Here is a 16944-nt window from a genome sequence, read left to right on the forward strand (position 1 = left end):
TATTTACATTGTGCGTTTAGCATATGTCCTATGTTTTTTATATATGGAACGATCTGTGCGCAGATCAATACTTTTCATGGCACCTTGACACGCATGTCAATAAATCTAAATCTAACCCCTTTGAGACTGTACCTAACCCCTTTCCATTTAGGAAGTACTCTGCTCTATTGTTTTTTGGTCGCACTTATATTGCACTCCATTTGCTCCAATTTTGCTCATTAACCTGTCAATATCGCCTTGCAATTCAATTCCATCATGTAGGCTGTCTACAACGAAAACTAACATTTTATCATCAGTAAATTTCGACACATGAATTTCTATGCCATCATCCCAGTCGTTAATGAAAAATATGAATAATTGAGGCCCCGAAACAAATCCCTGTGTTTCACCACTAGTCATATCCTTCCAATTAGAGTATTCACCCATCATCGCCACTGTCTGAGGCCTGCCACTCAACCAATTGCCTAACCATGTTAATAATTTGCCCCCAAATCAGTGGGTTCCTCCTTCTTTAACAATATTTTATGTGCGCCTTATTCAAATGCCTTCTGGAAGTTTGCTAAACAACACCCATCTGTATTCCCCTGACAACTAACTTAATCCCATCTCCAGATGTTAGGTTAACTGGTTTATTTTTCCTGTTTTCCTCCTTTCACCCTTATTAAAAGGTGGAGCGACATGTTCAATTTTCCAATCGAGAGGGACCACAGATGATTGTGGGGAAGTCTGAAGGTTTATATTTAGGGCATCTACAATGACTTATTTACTTACTTTAATACCCACAGATGGAAACCGTCAGCTCCTAGGTATTTGTCACACTTTAGTTTTATTTATGTCCTGCTTATTGACACTGTACTTACATTACTTGTATTGTGTCCATATCCGTTATCGAGTATTAGTTATTCGGGACTCCCGGCCAGTTATCCTCCATTTCAACGTAAATATGGAGGCAAAATACTTAGTTCACATATCTGCCATTTCCACATTATCAATACAATATCTTAATATTCAGCTTTTAATGGGCTTACATTGCTCTTCACCACCTGCTTTCCCTTTATATAACTACACCATATATTTTATTGATCTTGATGTCCATTGTAAATTTCCTTTAAAATCATTTTTAGTAGCTCGTATAAGCTGTTTTGTGAACCTATTCATGATTTTTGTATCTATCCCATTCGTCCAGATCTGTCATATGTTTTGCGTTTTGTAAGCTCTTTCTTTTAGTTTTATGCTGTCCCTAACTTCTTTAGTTGTGGGGCAGCATGGCGGCACACTCGTTACCATTGCTGTCTGGGGTGCTGAAGACACGGGTTCCAACCCTGGCTCTGGGCCACTGTCCGTGTGGGGTTTGCGCATTCTCCCAGTGTCTGCGTGAGTTTTGTTCCCACAACCCAAAGATGTACAGGGTAGGTAGATTAGCTACGCTAATTTGCCCCTTAATTGGATAAAATAATTGGGTACTCCAATTTTATAATAAAAAAACTTCCTGAGTTGTCCAGCGCTGCTTGTTTTAATAAAATTGGGCCTTTTCCCCTCAGAGTTACAATTTCGCTCTGTAGCTTATTAAACCTTTCTTTTATTATTCTCCACTGACCTGCAGTCGTTTGACCCATTAACCAATTATCTCAGTTCACAGTGGACAGTCTCTGTCTCACTCCATTGATGTAGAGATGCCGGCATTGGACTGGGGTGAGCACAGTAAGAAGTCTTACAACACCAGGTTAACGTCCAACACTAGCTTTCGGAGCACTGCTCCTTCCTCAGGTGAATGAAGAGGTATTTTCATTCACCTCTTCATTCACCTGAGTAAGGAGCAGTGCTCCGAAAGCTAGTGTTTGAAACAAACCTGTTGGACTTTAACCTGGTGTTTTAAGACTTCGTACTGTGGTCATTCCATTGTAGTTAGCCTCATGCAAGTCTAAAATTCTAATATCTAATTCGTGCTTTTCACTTTCAAAGGCTACACTGAATTCAACCATGTTGTGAATCCAATTCAACAAATGTTCCCGCACAGTTAGGCTACTAATTGAATTTGACTCATTGCTCATAACAAAACCTAATATTGCATCGAGAACATATTGATGCAGGTAACTATCCCGTACACATTCCAGAAATTCACCAACTTTCTGACAGGTACTTGTCTGCCTCTCCCAATCTATGTAAGTTAAAAACCCCATTAATAGTACTTGGCCTTTGCCACGCCCTTATCTTATTTCTGCATTGATACAATCTTTCGCCTGAGAACTGCTACCGGGAGTTGATACACAGCATGCATTACGATTTTAAATGCTGTATTGTTCCTCAGTTGCGCGCACACTGTCTCCACTGAATGCTTACCCCTCAGTGTATCTTCCCTCACAATTGAGGTAATATACAGCGGTCAGTCCTCCCGATACTGGCATGAATAGATGCATCTGTGGCAGTCAGACAGTGACGATTAAATCTAGTACGTCGTCCCCTTCTGTTGGTTCTCTCACTACTGACACCGTTTAACAGTAATGTCCTTTAGGACTCGGCCAGCTCGGTCAGTAATGGTATTACCGAGCCACGCTTGGTGATGGCCATTGTAGTCCCTCACTCAGAGTACGTTCCGTCCCCTTCCCACCCTCAGTGCTCCCCCCAAGTGGTGTTGCACATGGAGGAGTACTGATTCGTCAGCTGATGGTGGACGGCACGTTGGAATAAGCAGGAGGTTTCCTTAACCATCTGTGACCTGAAGCCATGAAACTTCATGGGATGCAGAAATAATGTTGAAGACTCCCTGGACAGCTCTCTGAGGGTGTATACCACTGTTCAGCCACCTTTTCTGGGTCTCTCCTAGCGGGAGGGACAGGGCGTACACAGGGATGGTGACAATATCTATCAGGTGTGACTACATCAGGTGTGACTAGCCTGTGAGATAGCTCTCCTAATTTTGGTACAAGTCCCCAATATTAGTAAGGGGGTATTAAAGCGTCGATAGTGTTGGTTTTCCGATGTCGTTTCCAATGCCTGGTGGCCAGGAGGTCCGTTCAGTTTATTTTATCTTTTATTGACACTGTAGCTGTTTGGATTTAATTTCCACCATCTGCCGTATCAGGATTGGTCCCCAAATTAATACTTTAGGTCTCTGGATCACCAGTCTAGTAAACGTACCACTGCGTAACCGCCGGGGCTTCAAACCGGACTTTTTCACTGAGATTAGACTTCTTCACTTACCATTCGCAAGAATAATGATATGATGTTATGTTGACAGTTCTGTAACCAAAAAAATCATTACTTATCAACTGTGCATTGCATAATACCAATTCTGTGTAAAATGTCCCCACGTTTTTGCTTGGCATGCTGGCTTTCAATTAAGACTTATACACTCCAGGAATTCCTCCGTCTCAGTATTGCTGATAATTTGGATGGTCCAATCTTTATATAGATGTTACCACCCGTGATTATTGTAGCATCCTTGTCATATGCATCGCCATTTCAATGTTTAATCTATCCCCTAATACACTATACACTACTACAGGTTGGAGGCTTGCAGACTACTCTCAATAATGATTTTCTGAGACAGTATTTTCTCTTCCGATATGAAGTCTTTCATACTTAACGTATACACAACAACTAATTTTCCGTATTCCCTGACCATCAAATATCGAGTACCTTTTGGATATTCACCCTTTGGTAGCCTGGAGACACGTCTCTTTGTCGCAATTAGATTGTACCTTTGTATACCAAACTGAAGTTTTACATCTTCCAACTTATTGCCAATTCTCTGTGCATGAAGATACAATCCCTGTCGACGTTTCTTTGTTGACACTTTCCCACTGCGTTTTCTGTACTATGACTTTACTTGCTGATAGTATTTGCTCCTCTGCCTTCCACTATTGCTTTCCAGTCCTCTGTCTTTCATTTATATGTTTCTTTCCCTCTCTCGTATCTCCACGCTGAGGCATCCATCCTCCTGGCAGTAAAGTTTAAGCACTCCAGAGAGTACTAGAAAACATGAGTATGGCGATTCCTGTCCTGCTTGCGTCCAACGTGTTTAGCTTGGAGAGGTTCTATCTTCACCAAAATAGTGCGCAATGCCTCAGAAAGCCAAATGGTTCCCTCCTACACCATCTCCCCAGCTATGCATTCAGCTGGACAATTTCCCTATTCCTGCACTCGCTGACACGTGGCACAGAGTGTAATACTGATACTAATTGATTTGAGTACCTGCTTTTCAATTGCATTTCCCAGCTACATATAATCTAATTTCAGCACCTCATCTATCTTCATATGTACGTCAGTGGCACCGATCTGAAACAGAACCGCGGACTGTTCGCCCTCTCCCATCAGAATGACGTGCAGCCGCTGAGTGACATCCCTGAATCTGGAACCAGGGACGCAACATTTCATCCTGGTGTCACCGCAGAAAACGCAACACGATAGAATTTCGCATCAGCGTTCGTCTTCGACGCTTCCTTCTCAGCCCCCCTGTACTGTCCTCCCAATTTGCACAAACACACACACACACATACTGTGCAGTTCAGCTGCTCGTGCCCCCATGGAACTGTTTATTTCTGTTTTCTCCGAGAAGCCGTCTCACTAACAGTATCGAAACAGAAAATATGTAAATTGACCCACAGGGACCCTGTCCGAGTGTCACATATTGCCTTTGGTGCCGTGTACATTTAGCTGCAATGTCACAACCATACCTTCCGTGATAATCACAAAGACATATATGAAGATGTTCTACAGTGAATCCCGCACAGCTCCACTTCCGAAATACCGAACCGCAACTGCATACATTTCTTCATACGTGGTAACCCTGGACACTGGAAGCTTCCGTGATTTCCAACGTTGCACACAAGGGATATTCCTAATGACCGGGCTACCCTGCCATGTCTAATACTTAACGGAATACGTTTATTTAACTTCCTCTATGTTCGGTTATATTAGGGAAGCTATAAAAACTCATCAGACCCTACTTACCGAAGCTGCCGTTCTTCTTTCTGAGCAATGTTGGGAAAGGAATGGCTAATTTCTCCCGTCTCATACCAAAATCCTTCGGTGACCAAACTTCAACATTTTGTACTCTGCTGCTGTCCAAAGGCACACTCCAGGACAGGCGAAGAGAACATTTTATTGTAACTTACTTTTGATCTTCAACTAACTCTAACCTCTGGAAAGCTGCGTAAGCCAATTATTCAATTAAAATGTTGCAGCCGAATGCAGATCCAACATATCCCTATTTTAACGCTGAGCTAACGTTTACCTTCTTCTATGCCAAAGATTGCTTTTTAGTTACTTGCCAAATTTACTGAATAATAACGAATAGAACTTAACATATTATGTAACCCTTAGATTATATTAATGACTGCTACTGCAGTCCAAAGGCACACGCCAGTGTCAGCTTGCTAACATCAACTCCTGATTACTGGAGAAATTTGAGTAATAGGTTTCTCTGAAGACCATCTCATAAAACCAGCCTAAGGCATCATGGGTAGAACTGGTCAAATATTGTATGTGAGGCCGAAACAGTGTTCTATGCAGGATTACCGGAGCTTCATTGATTACTTCATCCCCCTATTTATGAAGTCAATGAAATGGTGTTCATCATTAACCTCTCTCCCAATCCAAGTGTTACCGCAATGTTTTCTTTTACATTTGTACCTAGGCTCTTCTGCTCAGATTGTCCTTTTTAAGATAGATTGACTGCCCTGCATCTTACCGAAATGAATAGCTTCATACTACCCCTCATTACATTTAATTACAAAATTGACCTCGGATGCCATCGAACTGGGTACTTAAATTTAACATTATCTTTACAATAGTTTCAAATAATTTCATGTTTCCTGTAATTCGCAAATTGTGAAACTGTGGCTTGTCCACCAAGGACTATAGCATCAATTCAGAGCAAGACGAGAATTTGTCCGAACAACGTTGTATGTCATAAACTTCGAGACCAGCAAAAGACTTCTTCACGACTTTGCCTACTGTCTCTCGGCCAATTCAGTTTACATGTTGCGGCTATCTCTGTTATCGCAAAAGCTGTACTTTTGTCCATACTATTGTACGACACGCACCGCAAAACATCCGTTTAATTTCATCTCATATCTGTTAGATCATCAAAAATCGCAGAGAAACTCCGCAAAGTTGTGGTAATTTTCCTAAAATACTCCACAGTTTTGAAAAAATTGAATACGGGCATCGCTGGTAAAGCTGTCATTTCTGTCCATCCTTATTGTTAGCTGAACTGATTGAGTTGCGAAAACAGTCGCTGGGAAGTTCAAAATTGTACCAGATTGCTGTCAGTGTGGAGTTACAAGTCGACCAGGCCTGGAATGGATGGTAGATTCCCTTCACCGAAGGACATTGGTTTAATAGATGGATTTGTACTGCATTCATGGTCGTATCACTGTCACTATGAAAATGGGAGCTCTCAATTCCAGTTGAATGAATTGAATTCAGCTGCCGTGGTGTGATTTGAACGCCTGTCCGTGGAACATTAGTTTGAGCCTTTGGACTACTAAAACGACTGACGTCTCTCAAAACATCTGCGAACATTCTACTAATTCAGCGATTCCATAAGCTGCCTGTACCAAATGTGTTAAACATTCAACCTGTTTGTGCTCGGCTATGGAAGCAATTTTTTTCTCAGAATGTGTGTAATATTTGCAATCGTCAATTATCATTATACCACTGCTGCAATGAGACGAATCCATGGTAGGATCTCTCCAATTTCTATCCTATTTCCCACAGTCTGCTGAGGGCTATCTTTGGAGCCTTGGACAATTAGCAATTGTCTATGTCTAGCCAATGTAGCTAATACCTGTATGTTCCGTTATGTATTGATGTTTGATTTAACAGATCATTCGCAATGAACTTATGTTTTCAGATGTAAGGGCAGCACGGCGGCGCAGTGGCAGCACTGCACTCTCACGGCGCCGAGGTTCCAGGTTCGATCCCGGCTCTGGATCACTGTCCGTGAGGAGTTTGTACATTCGCCCCGTGTTAGCGTGGGTTTCGCCCCCACAACCCAAAGATGTGCAAGGTAGGTAGATTGAACACGCTAAATTGCCCCTTAATTGGTAAAAAAAAATGAATTGGGTACTCTAAATTTATTATTAACAAAAATGTTTTAGGATGCCATGGAACTTGCCTTTTGAAAAAACAGATGCAAAAATCAGCTATTGCATCAGGCATAAATTTCCTTTTTTTGTTCACTAGTCTCAGCCACTCTTTCATGGCCAGTTTTCCAATATGTGTACATATGAAATATGTTTGGATTTCCATTGATGTTATTCATCAGTTTTTTCCGTAACCTATCTATGTTTCGTCTGATGTCTGTGATAAGCAGTTTTTCGTTCGGTTTCATGTTATCATCTATCTCTAATTACAGGCAGCGTGTCCTGGAGTTGTTGACAATAACTCCCCATCTCCCTGCACCACAGCATTGGATGAACTCTCCAGTCTTTTAAGACTGTCGACTATCAAATGTTCTCTGTGACTATTTGATTCCAACTTAACTGGAACAGATTCGATCTCACTCTACTGATTTTTGCCATTCGCAATTAATTACATTTTACATTGCACCTTGTTATTTTCCATACCGACCATAAAATGTTATTATACATTAATGAGTATTCTGCACTTGATCCTCAATGGTACCTTGAAGTAAATAGTGCACCTCAATCCCAATAAACAAGGCTAGCAATACCCTCATTTCTGCTGGATTGCAAAAGGAGTGACGCACACAATGATCCTCTGGATTTTCCCATCACTGTCCATTACCATCCACTCAGTCTTCTTTTCATTAACGTCCCAAGTTATAATTATAATTTTGCTATTCTCTGAACTTTGTTAAAACATTTTCGCTGTGAACGCTTTCCAGTGGTTGTTGACACACCTGCACACCAAACGATAAACTGTTGCCTTCGTGGCTACTTAAATATAACTTAAACCGACGTGGAATAGTGTACAGTCTTACTTAATTATTGCTTGGAGATTTAAGGCCATGAAACTGAGCTAAAGTTTGGCATAACGAACATCTGGAGGCTTACAGAAATAGCAATGACAATGGACAAGGTAGAAGAGAAAAAGTCAAATTCCATACTCGACAAGATAATGTATTTTTTTCTTATTTGCTACTCTTCTCAGTGGAGTGGTATGAATTTAAGTGGGAACCAGATGCCAAATATCAAATTGTGGTCAGCACTCACTGCAGACCTGCAGCTTTCTATCTCTTTCTCTTTTGTTTTCGCAAACCTCCTGTTTCTAACAAATGTTTCATTTCCTGCATAAAATCTCTTCCTCCGGCTATGTGGCACATTTTCTCCGGGGTTGAACTCCTTTGTATTGCATGCATTAAGATGCATAACTTAACACATCATTAGGTCCACGTTGTTGATTGTTCTAAATTCTTCCCAGCTGTGCCGTTTTAATCAGAGCGTTGGGAAAATGTCACATTCCCCTTATTAACGGGGACTTTGAAGTGCACTAGGTACATTCTCATAGACAGGATCAGATACAGAAAAACACCTTCAGGTTTCACAATACATTAGGCATGCAACTATGTAAATGTTTACATTTTTTTCTTCTTAGAGAATCACAAAAATAGCCGAAAGTCATTCAAGCAACGAAGTTTCCAAAGCCATTGTAGATATTATGCTGGAAAAGAAAGCTCCTGGAGAAAGAGTGATGTGGAACACGTTATTTCAACTGCAGAAAGTCAAACCCAGGATTAAAGCGACATTATCGAAGATAAAGAACATAGGTACGTTGTCAGAAATGTATCAGAATGTTATCTGAAAAGGAATATTCTGGAAAACCAGGGGCCAAGATGAAGTCAGAATATTACCGTGCACGAAACTAGGGAACACGACGTCTGTACGTCTTACCAGGTATTCTAAAGGGCACGTTACAAGCTACGTTCCCGTATCTTCCATGCAGAGATAATTTTGAGAATGTTAGGCAAATAATCGAATTTAATGCCATTCAGGTGTTATTTATTTTTCAATAATGCAAAGGAATCACAGTGCTTCGAATTCATTCATGTATAAGGCTTTCATCTGGGAGTCATATATTTCTGGCCCCAGCGAGCTGTCAGCGTGAATCACAGCGCATCGTTGAGTGCAAAAACAGGAGACAAAGTGAGCGGAAGTGCTGTAATTAGACTTTCATCGTACGTGCCAGACTGCATGCGTTTTAAATACTCCGCCAGATTTTTCCTCAGCTCAGACTATTTGTAGCTATTCTCGCATTCCTAATATTGCCAGAGATATATAATCTTCTTATGATTCCAGAGATATGCCAGCAACCTAAGTTTTGGACGTCACTAAACACCAAAGTGGTCCGAATGTGTGTTCTGTATCCTCTCACTCCAATGTTTATTAGCATTCCACAGTCCCTAAAACTGTCGATTATTCTCTTTGAGCTTTGTGAGGGGGACAGTTAATTCGAGGATAAAAGACCAACATGTCACTTCATTCAAAATGCTCTAGTTGTGGAGCATCCTGAGGCTAGAGGTGGACAAGTGAAGGTTGCTCCATTATCTCCAAACGATTCATTTTGACCATAGGTTTAATAATACACTCTCTCGGAGCCATAATCTCATCTCACCATCTCAAACGGCACGATTCCTTATTGACGTTCCTGTTGCGTTTCTTCTACTCTGCACTTGCACGGTGGCGAGACTACCCTTTTTGAGGATCCCTAACTAGACTGGAATGGAGGATCTTGTTTTGTCATGTCTGTGGACAGTCAACAGTCAGAAATATGTTGCATAACCGGTAAAACATGTAGGCCAGACCAGAGGACACATTTCATAGAGAATAGATATTAAGAGCAGAAATAGAGCTTTCGGACCTTCCAACCTACTCCGCCGTTCAGTGGAATCATGGGGATCATCGGTCTCAAAGCAATATTAATGCACTCTTCCCATAACCTTGATGCCAACATTTTTAGAGTTTATCTCTTTATTTATACATGCAGTGGCTTTGCCTCGGCAGCTTTCTGTGGCAGAGAATTACACGGATGCAGTACCCTTGAGTGAATAATTTTCCATATCTCGTTCCTAAATGGTGTACCCCGTATCCTGAGACTGTGTCCTCTGGTTCTAGACTTTCGAACCAGGAAAAACATGATACGGCATCTAGTCTGTCCATCCATGTCAGAAGCTTATACCCAGCAATCAGATCTCCTCCCATCCTTCGAAATGGCATGGAATACACGCCCATTCGAACTAATCTTTCCTCATTTGACAGTCTCGCAAGTATAGTGAACATCTGCTGCACTCGTTCTGTGGAAAGTATATGATTTACTATGTAGTGAGACCAAATTTACACGCAGCAGTCCAATGTCGTCTCACGAAATCCCTGAATAACAGCAGAAAGACTCCGTACTTCTGAATTGATATCCTCTCGCAAAGAAGGTCAACATGCCGATTGCCTTCATAATTACTTACTGCAGCTTCTGTCCCTGTTCACTGAATGGTGGACAACGAAACCAATATCCCTTCGTACACCCTCCCTTTACAGGTAGCCATGTTGTACTACATTAGCCATGTGTTTGCACTCTCACTTAACTTGTCTAAATCGCATTAAAAACTCTTTACATCATCCTCACAACATTCAATCAGCCCACTTCTGTGTCCTTGGTAATTAGACATGTTACATATGGCTCCCCCACCCTGGTCATGCATTTATTTATAAACAGCTGGGGGCCAACACCGATGCCTGCGGTGCTCCACTAGTCACTTCATGCCACTCAGAAAAAAAACATTTTTTGCCAATCTGTTGTTCCTGGTCGTCAACGAACTTAAGTGATGTGAATGGACAAATGTTTCGTGTTTAGAACAATTGGTTATAAGATCATCGTCCGAAAACCTGAGTAGATCTGTCAGTTCAAGACTCCTTTTTGAAACTGAATATTAGTTCCACCACCGGTCAGTCTATAATGTGAACCCACGTCCATTGCACTCTCCGGCCAATCCGGTTCACAAGTGAAACAGTATAGTCAGCGCACCACTAATCCTCCAAAGCTTCCTAACATGGGGGCCGGCTTGCCAGGTACGAGATTCCACCGATTGCTGTACCCGCCCTTTTGGTAATGCCGATGTATATAGCTTCCTATTGGTTGTCAAAGACAAAGGCAAAGGCAGACTAATGGTCTCTGATGGAGACAACTTGACCTTCCATGATATTGGCACATGATTGACTTTGACCTCCTAGCAGATGCAGTGCGTATACCAACACTGACGGACTTGTGCTACTCTCGATGGTAAAACGATACCTATGCTGATGCCTGACACTACGGCCATTACGTGCTTCATATTTCTGTTCCAGAATTTTTACGTTTCGCGCGTATCCAAAGCTAAACCCTTAACAACGCTAAATGAGGTGCAATCAGTTTGCGCGAGAATCCTCAGCACGTGTGGCACAGTAGACTACTTCTCGGGAGACCCAACAGATACTGATCACATCTGCCATAACCGCCAGATTCCAGGGTCTGGGAGACGACCTATTCTTCCCGTCCACAAACAATCGTTGGCTGTTGAAAGCAATGGCGGATCAATTGTGATTACTTGACAGGCCTTCTTATTTTACCTTCTGTGGCAGGTGTTCAATATTGCAACAGCAGCTTTGGCCACGGAATCATATGCTTCTCACGCATCCTGGCAGAACACCCTGCAGTCTCTGAGTCGCTAATTGGCCAGCCTCCGCACAATCAAAATCCTATTACTGCACCCCCCAGAGGCGTACTGCCCCCAACAACGGAAATGGGGGTTCATATCGAGTTCAGATCATGCATCATCTGGTGGAATAAAAATATATTTTCAATATTTAGGTCGATTTCCTTTAATTTTAACATACATTTCTGAATTGCGTCTGTGTGGGGACTCGCGCAGATGACTAATTTTATTTTCCCGACTCCTTTCACAAAGCAGTTCAGCTTAATTTATTGGAACTGGGTCTTTAACTCAGGTTATACTCGGTTATCTACATGATAAACTCACGATCACCTGCCCCTCCATATCACTTTTTAATTATCAGCACTATATTTATATGACAACGAAAAACTGACGAATGATTCTTCAACATTTATAAATTAGAGGTGCATAGAAAATGAGAATTAGCACATCACAATTTAAATACATGACGTAATTAAATAAAAATCCTTTGTCCATCAAAATGGACCGTGCGCATTTAAAGTTTAATGACAGTAATGGATAACAAGAGCAAGTAACAAAGAAAAGTTTAGCACAGGAAGAGCCCCTTCAGCCCTCCAAGCCTGCGCCGACCATGCTACACGTCGAACCTAAAACCTTCCACACTCCCGAGGTCCGTATCCCTCTTTTCCTATTCCATTCAGGTATTTGTCAAAACGCACGTTAAAAGTTGCTATTGTAGCTGCTCTCACCACCTTCTCCAGCAGCGAATTCCAAGTCTGCGCTATCCTCTCTGCAAAAGGCTTCCCTTGCACATCTCCTCGAAATTTTGCCTCTCGTACCTTAAACCTATGTCCCCCAGTAATTGACTCTTCCACCTTGGAAAAAGCATCTGACTATCCACTCTGTCCATGCCTCTCATAATTCTTAGACTTCTCTCAAGTCGCCCCTGAACCTCCGTCGTTTCAGTGAGAACAAAGGCAGTTTACCCAACCCACGTTATATGTAAAAACCTCGAAACTAGGCGACATCCAGGTAAACACTTCTGTCCCCTCCCCAAAGCCTCCACAGCCCTCTGGTAGTGCGGCGACCATAATTGAGCACTATATTCCTAATATGGCCTAACTACGGTCTATACAGCAGCAGGACATACCAATCGTTATACCCAATGCCCCGGCCGATGAAGGCAAGGATGCAGTATGCCTTCTTGACTACCTTCTCCACCTGCATTGCCACTTCCAGTTACCTGTGGAACTGTGCACACAGATCCCTCTGTCTGTCAATACTCTGAAGTGTTCTGTCATTTACTGGATATTTCCCACCTGCATTAGACCTTCTAAAATGCATTACCTCACATTTGCCCCCATTAAATTCCATCTGCCATCTCTCCGCCCAAGTCTGCAACCAATCTATATATTGTGGCACTCTCAGATAGTCCTCACCACGATCGGCAATTTCACCAACTTCTGTGTCGTCCAGCGGTCCCGGCACTGATCCCTGTGGAACACCACTAGCCTCTACCTTCCTGTCAGAAAAGCACCCTTCCACTGTTACCGTCCGTTTTTCATGACCGAGCCAATTATGTTTCCATCTTGCTGGATCACCTCTGGTCCCATGTGACTTCACCTTCTGTGCCGGTCCGCCATGAGGGGCCATGTCAAAGGCCGTACTGAAATTCAGGTAGACAATAAACACTGTCCTACCTTGGTCAATTATCGTCGTCAATACTCGATCAAGTTAGTGACACATGGCCTCACCTTCACAGAAACATGCTGCCTCTCGCTAATACGTCCACTTACATCTACATGGGAGTAAATCCTGTCTCGAAGAATCCCCGCAATAATTTTCCTACACTGACCTCAGGCTCACCGGCCTGTAATTTCCTGGATTATCCTTGCTATCCCTCTTAAACAAAGGAACAACATTAGCTATTCTCTAGTTCTCGGGGACCTCACCTGGAGACAGTGAGAATGCCAAGATTTCTGTCAAGCCCCCATCAATTTCTGCCTTGCATCCCTCGTATTCCAGAATAGCTCCTATGAGGCCCCGAGGACTGGTCTACCCTAATGTGTTTCAAGACACCCAACACCTCCTCCTTTTTGATCTCAATGTGACCCAGAGTATCTACATACCCTTCCCAGACTCATCATCCACAAAGTCCTTCTCTTTGGTGAATAATGATGCAAAGTACTTATTTAATACCTGAGCTATTCCTCTGGCCCCACGTACAGATTCTATCCCTTGTCCTTGAGTGGGGCAACCCTTTCCCTGGCTACCCTCTTGCTATTTATATTCGTATAAAGACAACTTGGGGTTTTCTTTAATCCGGTTTGCCAATGACTTTTCTTGAACCCTTTTAGCCCTCCTACATCCTTGCTTAAGATCCTTCCTACTTTCCTTATATTCTTTACGGGATTCGTCTGTTCCCAGCCATCTAGCCCTTACAAATGTTTCCTTTTTCTTTTGATAGACTCACAATATCCCTCGTATTGCCAGACTTATCCTTCTTCCTCACAGGAACATTCCGGTCCTGAATTCCAATCAACTGACGTTTCAAATCCTCCCGCATGCCAGAGATTGATTTAGCCTCAGACATTCGTCCTCAATTGAGATTCGTCAGTTCCTGCCTAATATTGATAAAATTAACCTTCCCCAATTTATCACATTCACCCAAAGGCTACTATTATGTTCATCCAATAGTACATTAAAACTTATTGGATTGCGGTCACTGATCCCAACATGCTTCCCCCTCAACATTCGAGCACCTGGCCTTGCTCATTCTCCAATACAAGATCCAGTTCCTTTGTTGGACTATCTACATATTGTTTCTGGAAGCCAGCATGGATGCTTCCTACAAGTCCTGCCCCATCCAAGCCGCTAGCAATAAGCGAGTACCAGTCAATACCTTTCCAAACTCTGCCTACACATCTGCTCCTATATCTCCCGCTGCTGTTGAGAGGGCCTGTTGTAGGCCTGCAACATTTTGACTACACCCTTCCTATTTATGAGCTGCACCGATATTGCCTGGCTGCATGAGCCCTCTGAAGTGTCCTCACGCAGTACAACTGTGGTATTCTCCTCAATCAGTAGTGAACGTCCCCCACCCATTTTGTATCCCGCTGTATCGCGCCCGAAATATCTCAATCCTGGAAGGGTTAGCTGACAAATCCTGTCCCTCCCTCAACCATGTTTATGTAATGGCAGCAGTGCCATAATCCCAAGTATACATCCAAGCTCCAAGATCAACTGCCTTACTGTTATACTTCTCGCTTTGACACAAATGCACTTCAGACGCTCAGTCCCACTGTGTTCAGCAACATCTCCCTGCCTGCTCTTCCTCTGTGTCTTACTGGCCCTATTCTCTCGTTCCCCTTCAGTAATTTCACCTTGCGATCTATTTCTCAGGCTCCCTACACCCTCGACACTGATTTAAAACCTCCCGTGTGACAGTAGCAAACCGTGCAGGCAGGGTGTTTATGCTCTTCCTGTTTGGATGCAAGAGTCCTTCTTTTACATGTCGCACTGCCCCGGAGGAGATCCCAACGGTCCACATATCTGAATCAGTCCCTGCTACATCAGCTATTTTGCCATCAGCTGAGTAAGACTCAGAGGAAGAGCAGGCAGGGAGATGTTGCTGAACACAGTGGGACTGAGCGTCTGAAGTGCATTTGTGTCAAAGCGAGATGTAAAACAGTAAGGCAGTTGAACTTGGAGCTTGGATCTGTACTTGGGATTATGGCGTTACTGCCATTACAGAGACATGGTTGAGATATGCCACGTGTTTAGCTGTACTATCTTCGTATTTTTCACCTCACTGGCACGTGGAATACATTAGTCACGAGATTACAACTAGAGGTCCTGGTTTTTAACCTGCCTAACTCGCTGAAGAACCTCGTCATTGCTCCTGCGTAGGTCATTAGTAACAATATTTGCCATAATGTCCGGCTGTTCACACTCTCTCCAGAATGCCCCCCTCCCCATTCAGAGACATCCTGACCAGGCATCAGGGGGTGCAAAATACCTCCTGGAGCGTCTTTCAGGTCCACAGAAGCTCCTCTCTGTGCCCCTAACTTCAAAGTCCCCTATAACTATTGCTCTTCTGCGCTTTGTCCCTTCCTGCTTAACAAAAGGGCCAGACGTGTTGTCATTGCTCTGGCTGCTGCTGCTGTTTTTCCCTGAAGGTCATCCCCGCAACAGTATCCAAACGTTATATATGTGTATAAAAAAAAGAGAAAATGCTGGAAAATCCCAGCAGTCTGGAGCATCTGTATGGAGCGAAAAGAGCTGACGTGCCTTGACAAAGTGGCATCTGGACTCGAAACGTCAGATCTCTTCTATCCCTACAGACGCTGCCAGATCTGTTATTTTGACAATTTAAGTACTGGTAACTTATGTTGATCATGACTATTACTTCCTTGTGTTTCACTAGTTTTTACAATTGTCCAATTTTACTTCTACAACATCCAGAGTGATTTGTCATATGTTTTATGTGTATGCAGCAGCGCTCTCTGTTTGTATTTTGATGGCGGTGTCTCCTCTTCCCAATATTAGTATGCTACTTTTCAGAAATTCAGCTGCCGCACCCCATTTTTATGCTTTGCATTTGATTTGATCTAGTTGGCAGATTCTCAGACAGCAGAAGAAACAGCGTTAAGAGAGTGCCTAATTTTGAAATAGGAAGAAAGTGGTTCGTTGATTCTAGCAAGAATGCACGTTGCCAGCTCAACCATTCACTGCCATTAGCTGTATTAAGGGAATGATAAAATGGTTATAACACGTAAAGAGGCTAATCAGTCTGTTGCAATGAGCTGGTTCAGTGTAGCCTCTCTACCAGAGCAAAACACAATTGATGTCCCCTAAATATTTCTTGTCCCCGTAAAGCCGTACATTTTGCCATCTCGTTAATTATCCAATGCTGTTTGACAAACCAGAATGTAATCTACCCCCATAAAAATTTAAGGCATCACATTCCCTATCCTATGCCTTGAAGTTTAAAAAAATAATTTTACGCCTCACGTTATCATTGCATAATTTGCCAATGAAGTTCAATGAGATGACGCCTTCGATTTCATAACAAAGAACCGGCCAGATATTTCCGACGAAACAAAAGATTTAGGGGACATTCATCCCTCGGGAAAATTATTAATATACTTTGAAAGAATAAATGAATTGGTAAACTGTAGTAGAGGAATTAGAGGATAGGCAACTCTCAACTCAGCTCAAATACAACATACGCCACACCCGAGCATTTTACATTACTTAGAATATTTAAAATAGTAGGCGTGGAGGTTAAAAGTGATTTTCGGCCCAAAGAC

The 16944-nt window shown here is 42.6% G+C and overlaps 1 protein-coding gene across 1 annotated transcript in view; it reads left to right on the top strand.

Annotated features, from left to right (window-relative positions):
* Positions 1 to 16944, top strand: part of LOC140410177 (uncharacterized) — a 198762-nt gene that overhangs the window by 137250 nt on the left and 44568 nt on the right. Inside the window, exon 12 of the mRNA XM_072498160.1 lies at positions 8566 to 8737. Coding sequence (XP_072354261.1) covers positions 8566 to 8737 — 172 coding nt within the window. The remainder of the gene's footprint in view (positions 1 to 8565; positions 8738 to 16944) is intronic.

The sequence above is a fragment of the Scyliorhinus torazame genome, chromosome 4 (genome assembly GCF_047496885.1).
Source record: "Scyliorhinus torazame isolate Kashiwa2021f chromosome 4, sScyTor2.1, whole genome shotgun sequence".
NCBI classification, from domain to species: domain Eukaryota; kingdom Metazoa; phylum Chordata; class Chondrichthyes; order Carcharhiniformes; family Scyliorhinidae; genus Scyliorhinus; species Scyliorhinus torazame.